We start from the raw sequence: 19,547 nt of genomic DNA, 5'->3' as shown, positions 1-19,547 counted from the left end.
AGAAATTGCTTTACAAACGTTGTGGTGCTTTTTCTCCTTTAGTTCTTGTGGAAATGAAAAAAAAAAAAATTAGCTAAACCTACATTTTCTTTAAAAAAAACGTAGATTTAAATTTTTACGGCCTACTTCCAATAATTTTTGCAATGAACCTGTGGGGTCAAAATGCTCACTATACCCCTAGATAATTTCCTTGAGGGGTGTAGTTTCCCAAATGGGGTAATTTTTGGAGGATTTCCACTGTTTTGGCACCGCAAGAGCCCTTCAAACCTGACCTGGTGCCTAAAATATATTCAAATAAAAAGAAGGCCCCAAAAACCTCTAGGTGCTCTTTTGCTTCTGAGCCCGTTGCTTCAGTCTATTACCACACTAGGGCCACATGTGGGATATTTCCTAAATTTGCAGAATCTGGACAATCTGGTGAAACCTTATGTGTTACAAAAAAAATGGATTAAAAATGAATTTCTACAAAAAGAAAATTAAATTTGTAAATTTTACCTTTACTTTGCTTAAATTCCTGTGAAACGTCTAAAAGGGTTAAGAAACGTTCTAAATGCCGTTTTGAATACTTTGAGGGGTGACGTTTTTAAAATGGGGTGACTTATTGAGGGTTTCTAATATATAAGGCCCTCAAAGCCACTTCACAACTGAAATGGCCCCTGAAAAAAATAGCCTTTTGAAATTTTCTTGAAAATGTGAGAAATTGCTGCTAAAGTTTTAAGCCTTGTAACGTCCTAGAAAAATAAAAGGATGTTCAAAAAACGATGAAAAGATAAAAAGTAGACATATGGGGGATGTTAATTAGCAACAATTTTGTGTGGTATTACTATCTGTCTTACAAGGAGATACATTTAAATTGAGAAAAACGCAAATTTTTGCAATTTTTAGCTAAATTTCGGTGTTTTTCACAATTAAATACTGAATGTATCGAGCAAATTTTGCCAGTAACCTAAAGTCCATGTGTCACGCGAAAACAATCTCAGAATCACTTGGATAGGTAAAAGCATTCCGAAGTTATTACCATATAAATCGAAACAGGTCAGATTTGAAAAATGAGGCTCTGTCAGGATGGTCAAAAGTGGCCAAAGAGGGAAGGGGTTAAACATTTAACCATCAAAACTATTACACATGACATTAAAAGCTATGTACACCTTTAAAATCAGGTTGTTGTTTTTAATCAAAATTGTTCATCAGTGTGTTTTGTGCAACTTTCTAAATACTTTATTAAAAATATTTTTTACTTTGAGATACAGCTGCTTGGTATCCTGTATACAGAGACTTGAATCAGTCAGATCAGCAGCACTGACGGGCTTAGTGACAGCGAGTCCTGCGTGTCTGACACGCAGGATCCACCGGTTATCCATCACATCTAAGTTCATAACTTAGATGTGATTGGTAACATAACATGGTTGCCTGTGGTTATACTTTAGTTAAATGAATGATTAGGAGAAAGTAATGGATGGTTGTTAGTGAGAACAGATGGGAGTTTTGGGTAATGATAGGAAACCAGACAATTAGTTATGATTAGAAAAAGTGAAGGTCATCAGTAATTTAGGTGTCAAGCAGCTACATATAGTCGGATACCCTTTTTTAACCAGAAGAGGGCACCAATTGCACATAGTAACATACATCAAGTACTCAAGGAACCACAATGGGTCATGAATCTCCTATACAGGGAACATCTGTGGCAATTACAGATTTAGTTAACTAATTCTAATCACCTACGCAATATTCAGGCCAGATTCACACGAACGTGGGGAAACTCGGACGTGAAAAAAAGTTACGTTTTTTACGTCCGAATTGCCCCCGTGCGGGTCTCGTTTTCACGGCTCTTTATAGACTTGAGTCTATGGAGGGATCCGTGAAAACTGAACAAAATAGGACGTTCTCATTTTCAAAGGACCCTTAACACGGTCCGTTGAAAAAGTCGTGTGAACGGTCCCATTGAAATAAAACGGCCGTCACACAGACGCATTTATGTACAGCCGCCACACGGACGAACTCTACGTTCGTCTGAATTCGGCCTAAGGCTGTATCTAAATGTATTTCACCGAAAATTTATTTTTCCATAGCACATCCACTGTGACACGCCTTACCGGTGTCCTCTATGGATTTTTTTACTGATGACCTAATAAAGCTCTTTTTATACCATATTTTGCAGAGGTACTGGAGGAAAAATGTATTTTCTTTGAAATATTACTTTTTTTGCCTGCCTATAAGCCCCCCTTCCAATTGCACTCCATTGAGGAACTACAGATCTCAGAACGAATACTGGGTGAGCACACCCGTGGCTTTCTTGCTGCGTTTTTTTTCTCCTTCTGGTGTATCTGTAAATACACCCTAAGGCCCTGTTCACACGGTGTATTTTGCAGGCAGAAAGAAATCTGCTCACTTTCTTCCTGCAAATTTCGCTGCATTTTTCAGTAGGGGCCATTGAGAGCCGCGGGCAAAAAACGCCACGAAAAACGCTTTCCCTGCATCGCGCTGATTTCAATGGGAGGTCAGAGACGGAACCACAAGAAAAAAAGAGCATATCGCTTTTTTTTCCCGTGAGTGAAAATCAATGGGAGGTGGGAGGCTTTTGGAGCGGATTCAGATGCGGTTTCCACGTCAAAATAAGCGCCAAAAAAACTGTGTGAACAGGGCCTAAGAGTAAATGCACAAGGGGAAAGGCAAAATCTCATGTAAATATATTGATTTTTTTACCACGCTATTCTCTACACCATTACCCCCCTTTGTGAATGTACCCTAACAAGATCTTCAGAGCATGGCCTGTTATGGATTCCTGGGGACTGGATTTGAGAACAGCAGTGAGGAGGACATTGAATGAAGCGGCGGTCGAGCATGCGCAATGCCGATCCAGTCTAAGGTTTATGGGAATGACAGAAACAGCCGAGTACAGCACTCGGTAATAAGGGTCTGTTCTGGGACAACCCCTACAATAAACCAAAACTTACAGCACAACTTTCACTGTAGTCTGCCCTGTGTGGTACAATAAAAGACAAGACCTCCAAAGGACTAGAACACTGCTCAGGAGTCTGGGAGGAATTCTTGCAGCTTGTCAGAATTATAAAGTAGTGCGTGGGAATGTTCACATCTGAATTCTGTACGGTCCTGCAATAAAAGATATTTTGGAATTTATCAGGATTAAACAGTGCTAAAACAATGCGTTTATATTCTCACCATGTGAATAGACACTTAGGCCCCATGCCCACGATCGTATATTTCATCTGTTCAAAACATACCAAATTGCAGTGCAGTTTTTTGGCCGGCATGTCCGCTGCGGAAAACCGCAAGAAGAAAAAAAAGTTTCATACTTACAAGTAGCCATGACGGCGCGTCATTCTGCCACCCTGCAGCACAGCCTCCTGAGATGATGTTTAATCCCATGTGACCGCTGCAGCCTGTGATTGGCTACAGCGGTCACATGGGTTGAAACATCATTCCAGGAGGCTGTCCTGGATGAAGCAGCTTCATCAAGGCCGACTACAGGTTTTCCCGCAACAAAAATTGCAACATCTGCTATTTGTTGCAGGTTTTACCTCCCCATTGAATTCAATAGGGAAAACCCACAACTGAAAAGCAGCAATTCCGCAAATACAATTGACATGCTGCGGAATAAAATCTGATCCACTCTGCTGCCACTGTAATATGCTGCAGAACTTTCACAACTAAATTTGTTGCAGAAAATATGCAATATTTACGCTACGTGTGAATATACCCTTATAGGGGAAAAAAAATTTTTTTTAAAACTAATGTATACATTTTTATATGAAATGTATCACTAAATGCCTAAATAGAAAAAAGAAACAGAACCTGTCCTAACATATACAGGTCTTCTAAAATATTCCCATCCTTTTCAAATAAAAAACAAAAAAACAGGAAAAACCAAGGGACTAAAAATCATATAATTGCCATAATCTCAAGACTTCACTAAAATAAAATAGTTGTAGGAATATATTCTGCCATAAAAGCAGTTCTGGATCATCAGACCCCAGGCACTGATCTGAACAATATCTGCAGAGGAAAATCTCTATAGACGTGTGCTGTATCTAAACAGATCTATGTATGTATGGTAACCACAAGGATGAGCATGTGTAAAACTCCATACTACAACAGTGCATACAGAGTGGGGTACCACTTAGGGGTGTATTGCAACGGTATTTAGGTGTCCATATTACGGACAGAACAACTGAACACGCCACATTTTTAGTAAACAAAACTTAGATCACCATAAAAACTTAGTGATAATAGAACTGCAAGGGGTTCAGATATTGTAGCGGTCATCTGGACCTTAAAACGCGCCTATATAACAGCCATGTGAAATAGGACTTAATAGGGGAACTTTGATCACGTATCCAAAGGCCCCAATTCTCCTGGCTCATGCCAAAACATGTCCTTTTTTTGTGGTATAGAATAGCGTAGTAGACTACACTATTTCATAGAAAAGTACGGAGTAAAAAATACCTATACAGTGGGATAGATTGCAGCCTTGCACCGAGGTGTCGTGTCAGGGATCACACCCGACCCACTGCGGTACTCTAGTGGCCCTGGCAGTGTACTTGCCGACTTGTGCTGCTTTGCATCACCGCTTCTCTGAGCCGTCACCTAAGTTCCGACTAAGCTAGCCAGGAACTCTTGGGTTTAAAGTCCAATCTAGTATTTAGCGTTATAGCAGATATGTGTTGGGAAACGCTCCCGGCTTATACCTCAGATCTGGGGCCCTGATGTAATGTAAATAGGGCCTAATATTCATACAGCGGCCACCAGGTTGGGATGTGTAACAATTTAACCCTTAGCAGCATAGTACATATCTGATATAATCATATACACAAAGTTGTTACAAGGTAGGGACATTTAATTTGTATATACATACAGTGGTAGAAATATATATATATATATATATATATATATATATATATATATATATATATATATATATATATATAATGGTCTGATTGGTTTACCCGTCTGTCCGGAAGAGCACTGCTGCATTCTGGACACATGGATGATCAGAGAGAAAAGGTAACTTAAAAAGGCTTGTGTTAAACCTCAACTGTCTAAAAAACAAAACTAGATTTGTTGCCCAAAATTGTACCCTTGAATAGATAGTTCAAAAACATACCATGCTGGCTGCCTGCAGCCTCCACTAGAGGGAGCTTAGGAGCAAGTTGCATAGTATATTATTATTAATTATTATTATTATCGTCAATGTATAACAGTATGTAGTTCGCTCCTAAGCTTCTTCGAATGGTAACTGCGGGGGATTTAGAGTTATGTATCAGAAAAACAAAGCTCAGAAAAAGATAAAATTAATAAATGAATGCGTGCCGCCTTTAAATGGTATCAAAAGGCGACATTCACTTGAAGGGCTGTGTTTTGTACATAATTGGGCTTCCATAGAGCTCCGTGAGCCCTCTACTATACCTCCGTATTACTCAGATTTCACAGAGAGGCATATCTATTGGATACGTATGGAATCAGGCAGAGGAAACTGGTGTCATGCTTTATCAGACTCCATATGTAGGATGGTATTCTCCCCTGGATGCTTTGCTTCTAAGGGTATGTGCACACACACTAATTACGTCCGTAATTGACGGACGTATTTCGGCCGCAAGTACCGGACCGAACACAGTGCAGGGAGCTGGGCTGCTAGCATCATAGTTATGTACGACGCTAGGAGTCCCTGCCTCGCTGCAGGACAACTGTCCCGTACTGAAAACATGATTACAGTACGGGACAGTTGTCCTGCAGCGAGGCAGGGACTCCTAGCATCGTACATAAGTATGATGCTAGGAGCCCGGCTCCCTGCACTGTGTTCGGTCCGGTACTTGCGGCCGAAATACGTCCGTTAATTACGGACGTAATTAGTGTGTTTGCACATACTCTAAGGGAGAAAATCTACTCACACAAGGAGTCAGTCAATAAATAAATAAACGTAACATTTAGAATTTCTGGTGAGTAATCTATTACTTACGGTTTAATTTGCTCCAACGTGTCAGATCGGCCATCAAAATCATTATCAAATATTGGACCACTGATGATATTGATTCCATTTTTCTCTTTTGCATATTTTGCCAATAAAACTTCATGAAAATATTTCCAGACCCCTAAAAGGGTAAAGAAAATACAACCATCATTGGCTTTTGAAAAAGACTATAAAATATTGGTTATCACACAGATTTAAAAAAAAAAACAAAAAAAAAAACACACAAAAATGTCTGAATATAATTCTTAACTAAGGCTTCGGTCACATCTGCTCCATTAGGGGCATCTGTAGCAGATCCAGCAGGGATTACCGGAATACACCACAGAACAATAGCGCAGCATGCTGTTCTTTTATATCTGGTAAAATCAGACACCCTGACGGAAACCATTAAAGTCAATGGGTTTTGTGGTTCCATTATTCCCCTGTTCTGCTCCGACGGAGCAGAACAAACGAATGCAACAACACCGGTGTGAACCAAGCCTAACAGAAGTACGTCTCTTGGAGTCATTTGGTGCCATAACTATAGATATAACCTCGGTAGCTGCTAACCGCTACTAGTGCAATAACTGCACAAATACAGTAAGTATCAGCGCATTCATTCAGTGCATTTTATAACTTACTATGTGGTGTAGCACAAAGCAAATGTTCATCAGACTTTACCCTAGAGAATCTTAATAATTAACTTCTGTAGGGCAGAATGTAAATAGGGATAAATCGGAGCACAAAACAAGCAGAAATAACATGACATGACGAACACAACAGTACTAAAGAGCAGAGCTAACCTTGAAATGCAGGATACATTGGAATCATATTGCTCGTTGTAAGTCCTGAATAACCATCATCTTTAAAAGATCTTTTGAGGCCTAAAATAAAAACAGCAACATAATATTAAAAAAAATATGACGTAAAATTGGTTTGACTGTCCAATATGATCTTTTTATGGTTACCTTTTTTTTTGTACTCCTATAGGACTCGTCTAAGAATTGTATTTTAACATAGTTGGGATAATCTTGGAACATATATCCAAGAAAGAGTGTGTTTTCAAGAGCAACATATGCCATGTAGTGGATTTCAAAGGTAAACCAGGGCCCACCGGCATACCAGAAGTTCCTCCAGTGGGCCTAGGCTCTATCACAATAATGGGCTCTAAAAACATAAGGGCCTAGAGCTTCTCAGAGTTTTATATGTTTTATATTTCACATTGTGTATACTGTACTTTATACTTGGTACTTTCTTTACATTGATGTTGTTGAATTTTACATTTTTGTAATGTTTGTTCAAAAAATTAATAAAAACATTTAAATATAAAAACATAAGGGCCCTGGTGGTCCGACAGAAGATAACCCTATTTGAAAACAATAATTTGCCTCGAGGGTCTATTTCGTATACGTCAATTCACAAATAATCTATCATACCTTATTGATGATAGGTTATGTAATGACAACAAAATGTACAGTGTAATTAAAAGAGGACATGCAGATGTTTTGTGTAGATGGATGTGGGCCCCTTTAGAATAGTTTCCTCTGGTGGGCCCAAGAAACCCCAGTCCAACATTGCCTATAGTGCATTATATTGTGGCAAACAGGCAAAACATTCAGTAGCTTGTTAAATTTTGCATTTCTTTGGTTTTTCAGACACCTCCGCCACTTAAAAAAAGTGAGCAGGTCTTTGCGGAAGGCGCGGGGCCACCAACTGTCCAATACATTTACTATCATTTATGCCATAAACTGGCCTAAATTACAGCAGCAATCTGCGCCGGCTCGTAGCTGACGTAAATTTTCCCTTCTTTAAGTATAAACGGCTGAAGATGTGACAAACTTATTAAGAGGCGTGCGCAGGTTGAAATATGTATTGCATCTTACTCCAGCTGTGTTCATTCCAAGACTGGCGTATGGAAAGCCAGTCTATGCAAATCTCCCACAAAGTGCTGAGGTTTAACATGGGGAAATCCTAACATGGTACCAAAGGGGCGGTGGTTATTAACAGAGTTTACTATTGGAAACAAACGATAAAAACATAACTGCTTAGCTGTGCTATTGCTGCTTTAAACAAAACAAAAAAATAAATGGTTTGCATTCTCAGGCCTGGTTCACATCTGCGTTGGAGTCTTGTTAGGGGCCTCCATCACAGATCCGGCCAAAAACCACCTGAGCATGCAACGCTATAGTTTCCGGAAAAAACACGGAGACCCTGATGGAAACGAATTAAAAAGTCAATGGGATCTGCCGGACGCCAACGGTGTCTATTCTACAACGGGATCGGCACTTACAGGATATTCCTTGTTCTGCTCCTCTGCCGGAAAGACCGATGCAGATGTGAACAAGGCCTTACAGAATTTTTTTATTTGATAAAATGTAATTCTATAAATTTTAAGTTATAATTTTAATGTAAGCCTTTTAGCATGCATGAAAAAAGGTGAAAACATTTTACCTATCACCAGTATTATCAATTATTGTTGTCTTTGGGTCACAGACAGACATATAAGGGCACATTCAGACATGGCGGAATTGATGTTGAATTCCGCTGTGGACAGTCTGCAGTGGAATTCTGCAGCAGCCGTTTTTTCCATTTCTGTCCATACATTTTTAGGAAAGTTAGTTCAGACGTAGCAGAAAATAACTGTGCGGAAATTAGGCTGTGGTGCAGAATTTTCCCTCCGCAGCATGCTCGTTACATCGCAGAAAAGAAGCGGAAATTCACTGCGGATTTCAGCCTTTGCAATGCAAAAACTGAAATCTGTGGCAAGTCCGCTGTGATTTCTGCAACGTCTGAATTACCTGTCAAATATGCAAATGTTGCTGCAGATTCGTTGCGTAATTGCCCCAAACTTGCACCAACATTTGCAGCGGAAAAATTCTGCCACATCGATGCATGGCCTTAAGGCCCTTTTGCACTTGCCAATTATCGGGCAGACAAACGTTCATAGAACACTTGTTGCCGATAATTTCCCTGCGTAAACAGGGAGACGCGCTGCCGACATGATAATAGTGTACGGGGACGAGCGATCGGAGTAACGACTACTCGTCCCCATACATAGCTCCTTGTGACAGGAGCAAACGAGCGCCGAACAACGATCTGTATCTGTGCTCTGCATATACAGCCTTGTCAAAGGGACGCTGTAATTCCAGATAAACATTGATATCCACATCTTAACCTAGTCTAATCTAGAACAGTGGCAGTAACAAGTGTATGTGCATGGACAGTTGAATGATTATGTACATTATAACAAAGCCAAACAAGGTCAAAACACAAGAACGGTTATGGGGTACACACAAATAGAGTTGCTGAGGACACTGGGTTTGTAACTTTAAACACTAAAACAGTAAAGATGATACATATTAAAAACAATTTCCTGTACAGTAAAGACCCTATATATACACATATGAAACCTGATGGTTCTCCTTTCAATTGAACATTTACATTTCTAGTGCATATAATAGCGATACAATGGTACTCTATACTTACTTGGAGGAAAGAGAAATCCGAATTTCAGAAATTGATGGCGATTGTAGTATTGACAACTTTGACTTTGTCCTTGTGGAATTCGAACATCCATGAATAAACATGAATCATTTCCCACAGAAGCTGGCAGAAGTTCCTATCAAACATTACACAACCAGAAAATTCTAATTGGCAAACACATAAAAAGTAAATATAATTGCATCCATACTTCTAAGACACAAGTGTCCACCAGAAGACAGGACCCGTTTCCCCATGTGTGGAGTGTCCTCCTGTTTATTCTCCAGTCTTGATGTTCTGAATCTAACATTTATGTTGTGCCAGAAAAGACATTAGCTCAATTTAATGAGTTTAAAAAGGAGTTTGGAATGTCTTTCCTGGAAAAATATTTTGAACTAACCTAAAACATTACACTCCCATTAACTGCAAGATTCCCATAAAAACATGTGCATAGTTTCACTTATAGGACCGTGCTCAGCGATGCCAACTGGGTAGTCTAGTACTTTGTTATTCTCACGGGAAATTGAAAGAGAAATACTTTTGCATTCAAACATTGGCAGTTGGCACAGATTATGTCATGTGTGAAAATTTACGTATATTTAAACATGTTAACTGGTAAAACAAAAAGGCATCCTAAGGCCTCGTGGACCCGACCGTACACCCCCCCCCCCCCCCGTCTTCTAATGACTTAGATGCTGCGGTTGCTATTGACCACGGCATCCAAGTGATTAAACATCCGAGATCAGAGTCATACACAGCGGACACTGGCGTATGGAGGGGGCTCAGCCCAGGAACCCGCTCCATCCTCCCCCCTCTCCTAATGACTAGGACGTACAGTTACGTCAAATGTCGGTAAGGGGTTAAAGGGTATTCCCATCTAATAGTTTTATGCCATTACTTCGTATTGTGGAAAAACTCCTTAAAGCTCTGACATGTAAATACATTTCTTAAGCAGGCCCAAGACGGGGTCTGAAACGTTGCATTACTATGCGTGAAAAAAGCATCACTTTTCCACTGGATCCGTATATTGAGTGCTGCCTATTCCTTGGAATATTGCGTATTGATCAAAGGACTGCAAGTCGAGGTCCTGAGGCTTGCACCGGCTACTATTTTTTACAAACGTATAGCGCTGCTCTCCTTTGTAATAAATACACACACACATATATACATATATTATATGTATTTTTAAATTATTTTTTACTTCAAAGTCTATACAGCGGGTCTAACATGCTTCTGTTCTCGATGGCAGAGTCACATAGCAAAATTTGTTATGTGGCATACTACTATTAAAACAAATACTTACATTTTTTCCCAGGGTATATGAACTCCACAATGGCATCTTTATATCGTAGCTGAAACCACTCACATATTTATTATGGTACAAGATACAATAGCTGCTATTTTGCAAAACCTGTGGTCTTCCAAACGGTAGATTAATCTTTTTAGTGTCAGATTCTGTAAATTGTGCAAATGAGAAAAAAAAAAAAAAAAAACTTTTAACAATGCAATTATACAAAAAATTTAATATGAAAATCAATATTTAGAAATATATACTTACTGTATTTTGCATACACCCTTCTAATGTTTCGAATTAACATCTATTTATCCATCTGGCACGTCGATCGATCTGTCATATCCTCTCACAACTATCTGATATATCGGTCTCATCTTTCGAATATCGATCGAATACCTATCTATCTATCTAATACTTTCTAATATCTATCTATGTGGGTGGAGCTTATATAATTAGCCTTTAGTTACATTCTATCTAAAGAATACGTACACCTTTGAACATGTTTTATTATTAAAAAAATAAAATTATCTATAAAGGGTATGTTCACACGCAAGCGAAAACAGCTCCTGATTTTCCGACGTTTTTGTAACAACTCGCGGATTTCGCGGCGTATTTTACGCCCATTATTGGAGCGGTTTTTCAATTGAGTCCATGAAAAACGCCTCCAAAAACGTCCAAAAAGTAACATGTACTTTTTTGCGGGCGTCTTTTTACGCGCCGTATTTTGACAGCGACGCGTAAAATAAGGCCTCGTGGGAACAGAACACCGTAAATCCCATTGCAAGCAATGGGCAGATGTTTGTAGGCGTATTAGGGGCATTTTTTTCAGGCGTAATTCGAATTACGCCTGAAAACACTGCAACTTTTAAATTCTTTTCTATGAAAAAAAAACAATTTTGAGATAGTTTCTATACATCCTCTATACATAGAAGCTGTATCTTGCCATCAAAGCCGATTCGGTCAAGTCAGCTGGTTCAGCAAGGTTCAGGTAATTATAAATCACATCCAAGTTTATGAACTGGACTTTTATCTAAAAATGTCACAATTTAAAAGTCGCTTAACCCGTTAGTGACCGCCAATACGCCTTTTCACGGCAGCCACCAATGGGCTTTTTTCTGATGTATACGCCATTTCACGGCGCTGCATCAGAATAAACAAACAGAGCAGGGAGCCGTTAAACCTCCCTGCTCTCAGCTACCAGAGGTAGCTGGGGGCATCCCTGCTCGAACTGGTGAGATCGACATAAGTATCGATCTCACCCGTTTAACCCCTCAGATGCGGCGCTCGCTATTGGAGTTGTTTTGGAGAAAGGGAGGGAGCTCCCTCTCTCTCCCACCGACAGCCGGCGATAAGATTGCCAAGTGTCTGTGTCTCCGATGGCAGCCGGGGGCCTAATAGTGGCCCCCAGGTCTGCCTTTAGGAAACCTAAACTGACAGGCAGTAATGCACTGCAATACAAAAGTATTGCAGTGTATTATAAAAGCGATCGGAGGATCGCATATTAAAGTCCCCTAGTAGGACTAGCAAAAAAGTAAAAAAAAAAAGTTGAATAAAGTTAATAAAAAATAAAAAAAGTAAAAAAAAAAAAAAAAAAAATGAAAAACCCACTTTTTCCCCTTACAAAATGCTTTATTATTAAAAAAACTGAATAAAGTAAAAAAGTTACACATATTTGGTCTCGCCGCATCCGTAATGACCCCGACTATGAAGCTTTTACATTAATTAACCCGCACGGTGAACGCCGTAAATAAATTAAATAAAAAACGATGAAAAAATTGCTGTTTTCTGAGAATCCTGCCTTAAAAAAAAATGTGCTAAAAATTGATCGAAAAGTCGCATCTACTCCAAAATGGTACCAATAAAAACTACAAGTCGTCCCGCAAAAACAAAAAACCCTCATACAACTGCATCGGCGGAACAATAAAGAAAGTTATGGCACTTCAAATATTGAGACACAAAAACAAATAATTTTGAAAAAAAAAAAAAAAATGTGTTTTTACTGTGTAAAAGTAGTAAAACATACAAAATCGACACAAATTTGGTGTCGTTGCAATCGTAACAACCCGCTGAATAAAGTTAGTGTCTTATTTATACCACACAGTAAACAGCGTAGATTTAAGACACAAAAAAGTGTGGCGAAATATCTGTTTTTTTCTATTCCCCCCCAAAAAAAAGTTCATTAAAAGTTAAATCAATAAATTATATGTACCCACAAAAAATAAGACCTTATACAGCTATGTCGACGCAAAAAGAAAAAAGTTATAGCTCTTGGAATGAGACGATGGAAAAATGAAAAAAATTGCTTGGTCATTAAGGTTTAAAATAGGCTGGTCATTAAAGGGTTAAAATTATCTAAAACATTGATAGATCGATTTAAAAAAAAAAAAAAAGGGTGTACACAGCCATTAAAGGGGTTAGCCAATCACTAAAAATGAGGATAGGCTATCAATAGCTGATGGGTCGGGGTCCGACTGAGGACCCTCGCCGATCAGCTGTTTTGATGGGGGTGCAGCCCTCGTACAAGCACTGCTTCCCCTTCATCTCTTCTTGCTCACTGTGAATAGTCAACACTGATATAGCAGCGAATTAACAGGTATTGCAGACTTTTATCTCATTGAAGTGAACATTACAAATTATGACATTCTCACTACTATAGAGCATTATATAGCTCTGGGTTCGGTATGAAAATAATGATTTTGAAATAGAGGTGGCACATCCATGATGATTATTTAGGCCCCTGCTACCTTCATCAAGTTGTGCACACTCAGCCAACAACTCCCATCCCACCCCCAGAGACCATGCCACCTAATCTGCCCCCCAACAGAGCTCCCTTTGCAGGTTGTGTTCACCCCTCCCCCAAAGAGCTCTTCCTTCTGGTTTCTCCCCTTGCCCCCTCTCCCTTACAATGCCCCTGCCATCATGTATCACCACCCTTCTCCCATAGAGTTCCTCGTACCTTGTGTCTCCCAGTGTCCCCCTACAGAACCACTACCACCCTGTCTCTGCCCAGTCCCACACAGAGTTGCTACCGGAGATTGGGCACCCTCCGTCCCATAGAGGATTAGTCCTGGGTTTGGGGTCTGAATTTATTTGGTCTGGGGTCTACGCATGTGATGTGGGTGCCGTGTGTGAAGATGAGGCTTCATATAGACATATCACGATGGTGGGGGATCTTAACCCTTTCAGGACCAAGGTCATTTTGGCCCTTGAGGACCAGCCCCATTTTTTAAAATCAGACATGTGTCATTTTATGTGGTAATAACTCTGGAATGCTTTTGCCTATCCAAGCTATTCTGAGATTGTTTTCTCATGACATATTGTACTTTATGTTAGTGGAAAAATGTTGTCACTAAATTCATAGCTTATTTGTGAAAAACACCAAAATTGTAAGAAAATTTGCAAAAATTATAATTTTTCAAATTTTAAATGTATCTACTTGTAAAATAGATAGTAATACCACACAAAATTGTTGCTAATTAACATCCCCCATATGTCTACTTTATATTTGCATTGTTTTTTGAACATTATTTTATTTTTCTAGGACGTTACAAGGCTTAGAACTTTAGCAGCAATTTCTCAAATTTTCAAGAAAATTTCAAATGGCTATTTTTTCAAGGACCAGTTCAGTTCTGAAGTGGCTTTGAGGGCCTTATGTACTAGATAGACCCCATAAATCATCCCATTTTAAAAACTGCACCCCTCAAAGTATTCAAAACAGCATTTAGAAAGTTTCTTAACCCTTTAGATGTTTCACAGGAATTAAAGCAAAGTAGAGGTGTTATTTACAAATTTCATTTTTCTTTTTTGCCGAAATTCATTTGTAATAAAATAATTTCTGTAATACAGAAGGTTTTACCAAAGAAACGCAACTCAATATTTATTGCCCAGATTCTGCCATTTTTAGAAATATCCCACATGTGGCTCTAGTGTGGTAATGGACTGAAACACAGGCCTCCGAAGCAAAGGAGCACCTAGAGGATTTTGGGGTCTCCTTTTTTTAGAATATATTTTAGGCACCATGTCAGGTTTGAAGAGGTCTTGTGGTGCCAAAACAGTGGAAACTCCCCAAAAGTGACATGGTTTTGGAAACTACCTCTTGATAAATTCCTTGAGGTGTGTATAGTTAGCATCTTGACCCGACAGGTCTTTTGCTATATCTATTGGAGTTTGTCTGTGAAAATGAACATCTACTTTTTTTCTGAAAAAATATAAAAAAAATAATAAATTTACAAGGAATAAAGAGCACCCCAATACTTGTAAAGCTATTTCTCCCAATTACGGCAATACCCCATATGTGGTAATACACTGCTTTTTGGACCCATGGCAGAGCTCAAAAGGGAAGAAGCGCCATTTGTGTTTTGGAGCGCAGATTTTGCTTGGTAATAGTTCTGTTTGGGGTTTTGCTGGTGGTTCAGTTTACAATGTGGGGGCATATGTAAGCTGGGCAGAGTACAACAGGGCATAATAAGAGGGTATAATAATAGGGTAATTAAATAATAATTCATAGAAATGTGGCCGGTATCGCACTGATAAATGGTTCCCAATCTTATCCGCTTTTGGAACGCTCTGCACAATTTCTGTCGCTATATTCTGAGCGCCAGAACTTTTTTCTTTTTTTTCCACTGGAGCCGTCTGAGGGCTTACTTGTTACATTACTATCTAGTTTTCATTGGTACAATTTTAGGGTACATGTGATTTTTTGATCACTTTTTATTCGATTTTTTTTGGCCAAGCAAAGTGACAAAAAAAAACAAAACATACATTTTGACAATGTTTTGTCTTTTTTTTTTCTCTTTTACAGTGTTCACCATGCACTATAAGTTTATTTTACTTTATTCTGCGGGTCGATGCAATTTACGGCTATACCATATGTATAACTTTTTTTATGTTTTGTGGCGTTTGCGCAATAAAATCACTTTCCTATAAAATAATTTCTTTTTTGTGTCACCATATTCTGATAGCAATCATTTTTTTATTTTTCAGTCAAATAAGCTGTGTAAGGGCTTGTTTTTTGCAGGACGGTTTTTAGTTTTTATTGGTATTATTTTGGGATACATGCAACGTTTTATTCAATATTTTGTGAGGGGTGATGACAAAAAACAATGCTAGAATCACTATTTTTTTTTATTATTTTTTGAAGTGTTCACTGTGCGGGAAAAATATTATAGTTTGGGTCGTTCCGAACGCGGTGATACCAAATATATGTACTTTAACGGTTTCATTTTTTTTCCTATAATAAAAGACTTCTAGGAAAAAAAAGCATTTTTTGTTTTTGTAACTTATAACTTATTTTTACACTTTTATAAAACCTTATTACTTTTTTTTTTTACTTTTTTACTTGAAGATGTGCAGCACTGATAGCTGCTATAATACATTACACTACCTAGGTAGTGTAATGTATTATAAAATGTCAGTGTGACGTTGACCGTCACACTGGCAGGAAGCCTATGAGGACCAGCTGGTCCTCATAGGCTTCTGTGAATGGCAGACCCGGAGGCCGTTGTATGGCCTCCGGTTTTGCCATGCAACTGACGGCAGCACCCGCAATCGGTCCCCGGGAAACTTTGTTGTAGCAACAAAAAGTTTCCCTGCGATCACATGATCGGGACCTGAACCAATCAGGTCCCGATCATGTCTCCAGCACCAGAGGCAGAGGTTGACAGCGAGATCCGGGTCTCCAGCACCAGAGGCAGAGGTTGACAGCGAGATTCACGTCCTCGCTGCACGAGGTATATGCGGATAGGACGTGAATCTACAGATGGTTAGCGTGAAAGGGTTAAAGCCTGCTGAGGACCAGATCAGGAACTAGCATTGCATTTTGATGAGTGATTGGCAGAAGCCCCTGTCCTCCTTTTTTCTAAGTATTTCTCCACAGAAAGGTAGAGTCTGCCCCCAGGCTTCCTCTTCCCCTTCCATTTTTAATTCATCACAGAGCCCTGCCACCTAGGCTCTCCCCCTTGCCCCTGACAGAGCCCCTGCTCATCTACTGTCTCAGCCCTGCCCCTTTTCAGAGCCCCTGCCACGTTCTATTTCGCCCCCCACCCTGGTAATGAGGGGGGCAGAGGCTCAGACTGCATTGCTGTATTTGGCCCAAGAAATTCCTGATGGCGTCCCTGCACTTGTGCATCTTTCTAATGAAAAGAAAACTCTCCCAACAGATCTTTAGTCATTTTAACTTTCGTTACATCCCGACAATGCTTACCTTGTTGAGGTGTAAGCGTTAATTGTCTTTTATATCCAGTTTCTGTCTGAGAGAGAGAAAATAGTATTAGGGCATTTACATATGTCTTGCATGAAAGTTAAAATAATGAATAAATTCATAACACTTTGAATATCTGCGGATTAAGATAGAAAGTAATCGGGAAAATCATATCTCTTTGAATATTATTGTAAGGATCTGCCAGACACAACTTCTGTGTCGACGCCCATAGGTAATCAGTCTGCACCTGCGTCTAGGTCTGTGAGACTGACTCCATCTTCCACCACCCAGGATGGCAGGCTTAGGAGTGGGAGAGCCTATCACAGCCTGGCCAGACGGTGTTAGCTCCCGCCCTCTGTCTATTTATACCTGCCTTTCCTGTTCCTCCTTTGCTTGTGATTCTTCTCTGTTGGTTTCCTGGCCCTGCTGCAGCTTCTTGAACTACTGACCCTCTGCTTGTTATTGACCTTGGCTTTTCTGACCACTCTTCTGCTCTGCGTTTTTGTACCTCGCTCATCTCCTGGTTTGACTCGGCTCGTTCACCTCGCTTGTTGCTCACGGTGTTGCCGTGGGCAACTTCCCCATTTCCCTGGCTTCTTTGTACCCTTGTCTGTTTGTCTGTCGTGCACCTATTGAGTGTAGGGACCGTCGCCCAGTTGTACCCCGTCGCCTAGGGCGGGTTGTTGCAAGTAGGCAGGGACTGAGTGGCGGGTAGATTAGGGCTCACTTTTCTGTTTCCCTACCCAGACATTACAATTATGCCATTGATTTAGAAAACTAAAGCGAAGGTGCATATGTGGGGTAAGCTATAGAATATCACTTGAGAAAATGGTTCTGCTGCCTCAATTTTTATATGTCTTAGCTTGTCCGGTATGGATCAATAGCAGGGTCTTTAAGCAGATAAAAGTAATTATCAATGATCTTATTTCAGGAAAAGGGTCAGGATCAAACAGAAGTACTTATGGATAAAGGTAAGAGAGGGAGGCTTAGCCCTCCCATGGATGCAGGGTTACTTTGTGGCCGCACAACTCCAATTTGTGGCGGCTGGCAGAATTCTGCCACCTAAGATTTTACTTTATGACAGTTGTAAACGTGCGTAATATTTTTGAACTTTTGGAATCTGGGCAAATGAACCATAAAAGTTGGGCGGATTTTAAGAAGCTGGGTGGGATTAGGGGGGGCAGTTTCTTTAACCCAGATTTGGAATAACTATAGTTATCATAGTTCTCAACAGTTTATGATAATATAGTTTTTGGGAAATAATTGGTATTACACTAGTAAGTCACATTTTTATAGAAGGACAACTAATTCCTTTTGAGGATTTACAATCCACGTATGGGCCAAATAAATTTGGATATAGATATCATCAATTATAGCACGCTAGCACTAAAACCCTGGACAAAATTGTGTTCAAGGTTCAAAAGCACTGTGCTTTAGAAGGTATTCGTGAGAGGAATGCAGCCAATGCTTTCAAGTATATATAAAATAATTATAAGTTTATATTATCTAAACACTGTTTTCAGAAGTCAAAGTGGTTGGAATAGGGATTTAGGCCAAATAAGTCAAGATAAATGGGTGAATATTTATAAGAATGGGAAGGAGACTTCGGTTTGTGCAAATCATCTTATGGTTTAGTTCAATATTACGCATAGTTTATATTATATTCCAACCTCCCTTCAAAAAATGGGTTTAACTGAGGAGGCAAAATACCATAGATGCCAATACCCGGAGGCAGAGTTTTTGCCTCCGAGCACCGGATGTTATGCAGGGTATGAAGTATTCGGAGCCGGAAGCAGATGGCTCCGTACACTGCATCGTGGCCGTGCTGCAGAACAGCAACTCTATTCACTTGAATAGGGGCAGAGCTGGAGTACTGCAGCTTGGCCGGTATTCCATGACCGGAGTCATCTGCTATACATCTGCATGGACATCTGGTGCAGCTGATCGTTGCAGGGTCCGGGTGTCTGACCCCCACTGATCATATACTAATGACCTATCCTGCGGATAGGTCATCAGTTTTTCCATGCCTGGACAATCCCTTTAAGTCCTTTAACAAGATAAGCTATTGTACTTACTAGTGAGTCACAAGAGCAGCCAAAGCTGTTCACCTTTGCTCCATGGATAACAGAGCACTGGAAGGGTTCAGATAGTTCTTTTGGTAAGGATGGATTGTAAACTGGCTGCTTAAGTAAATGGTTAAGACTTCCACGAGTTCCATTATTGGGTGCAGGTTCAATGTCTAGCAAGTCTGCAAAACACACCAGAAGTGCATATGTAAAATGTACAATGCTAAATCTAACAATATTATAAAACAATACAATGAAATCACTCACCGCACATCAAATTATATATTTCTATGTTCTCAAATGGTTGCACTTCTATGCCATGCTTAAACTTAGGCCCATAACCAATGAAAAGAGCCTGCAATTAAAACAATCATAAAAATTATCAGAAAGAGATTAGGACTTAACTAAAAGTCTAAACTGTAAAATTCTGTTACCTTGCTAGGAAACAGCGGATGGTTATAAAAATTTTATTCATAACCCATAAGATTTACTCCTATGGTTACGGGAATTAATCACTCATACTCAGGAAATCTGTTACTGTTT

General features: G+C 39.6%; 1 protein-coding gene across 1 annotated transcript in view; it reads right to left on the bottom strand.

Moving 5' to 3' along the window:
• ENPP1 (ectonucleotide pyrophosphatase/phosphodiesterase 1) overlaps window positions 1-19,547 on the bottom strand; it is a 117,775-nt gene that overhangs the window by 10,214 nt on the left and 88,014 nt on the right. Inside the window, exons 17-24 of the mRNA XM_075862389.1 lie at window positions 19,272-19,359; window positions 19,014-19,186; window positions 16,942-16,987; window positions 10,749-10,900; window positions 9,452-9,584; window positions 6,769-6,849; window positions 5,975-6,107; window positions 2,955-3,111 (exon numbers count right to left, since the gene is read on the bottom strand). Of these exons, the coding sequence (XP_075718504.1) occupies window positions 2,955-3,111; window positions 5,975-6,107; window positions 6,769-6,849; window positions 9,452-9,584; window positions 10,749-10,900; window positions 16,942-16,987; window positions 19,014-19,186; window positions 19,272-19,359 (963 nt within the window). The remainder of the gene's footprint in view (window positions 1-2,954; window positions 3,112-5,974; window positions 6,108-6,768; window positions 6,850-9,451; window positions 9,585-10,748; window positions 10,901-16,941; window positions 16,988-19,013; window positions 19,187-19,271; window positions 19,360-19,547) is intronic.

Source organism: Rhinoderma darwinii, chromosome 4 (genome assembly GCF_050947455.1).
Source record: "Rhinoderma darwinii isolate aRhiDar2 chromosome 4, aRhiDar2.hap1, whole genome shotgun sequence".
NCBI lineage: Eukaryota > Metazoa > Chordata > Amphibia > Anura > Rhinodermatidae > Rhinoderma > Rhinoderma darwinii.
The sequence above is the reverse complement of the archived record's forward strand: the minus strand, read 5'-3'. Positions and strand labels throughout refer to the sequence as shown.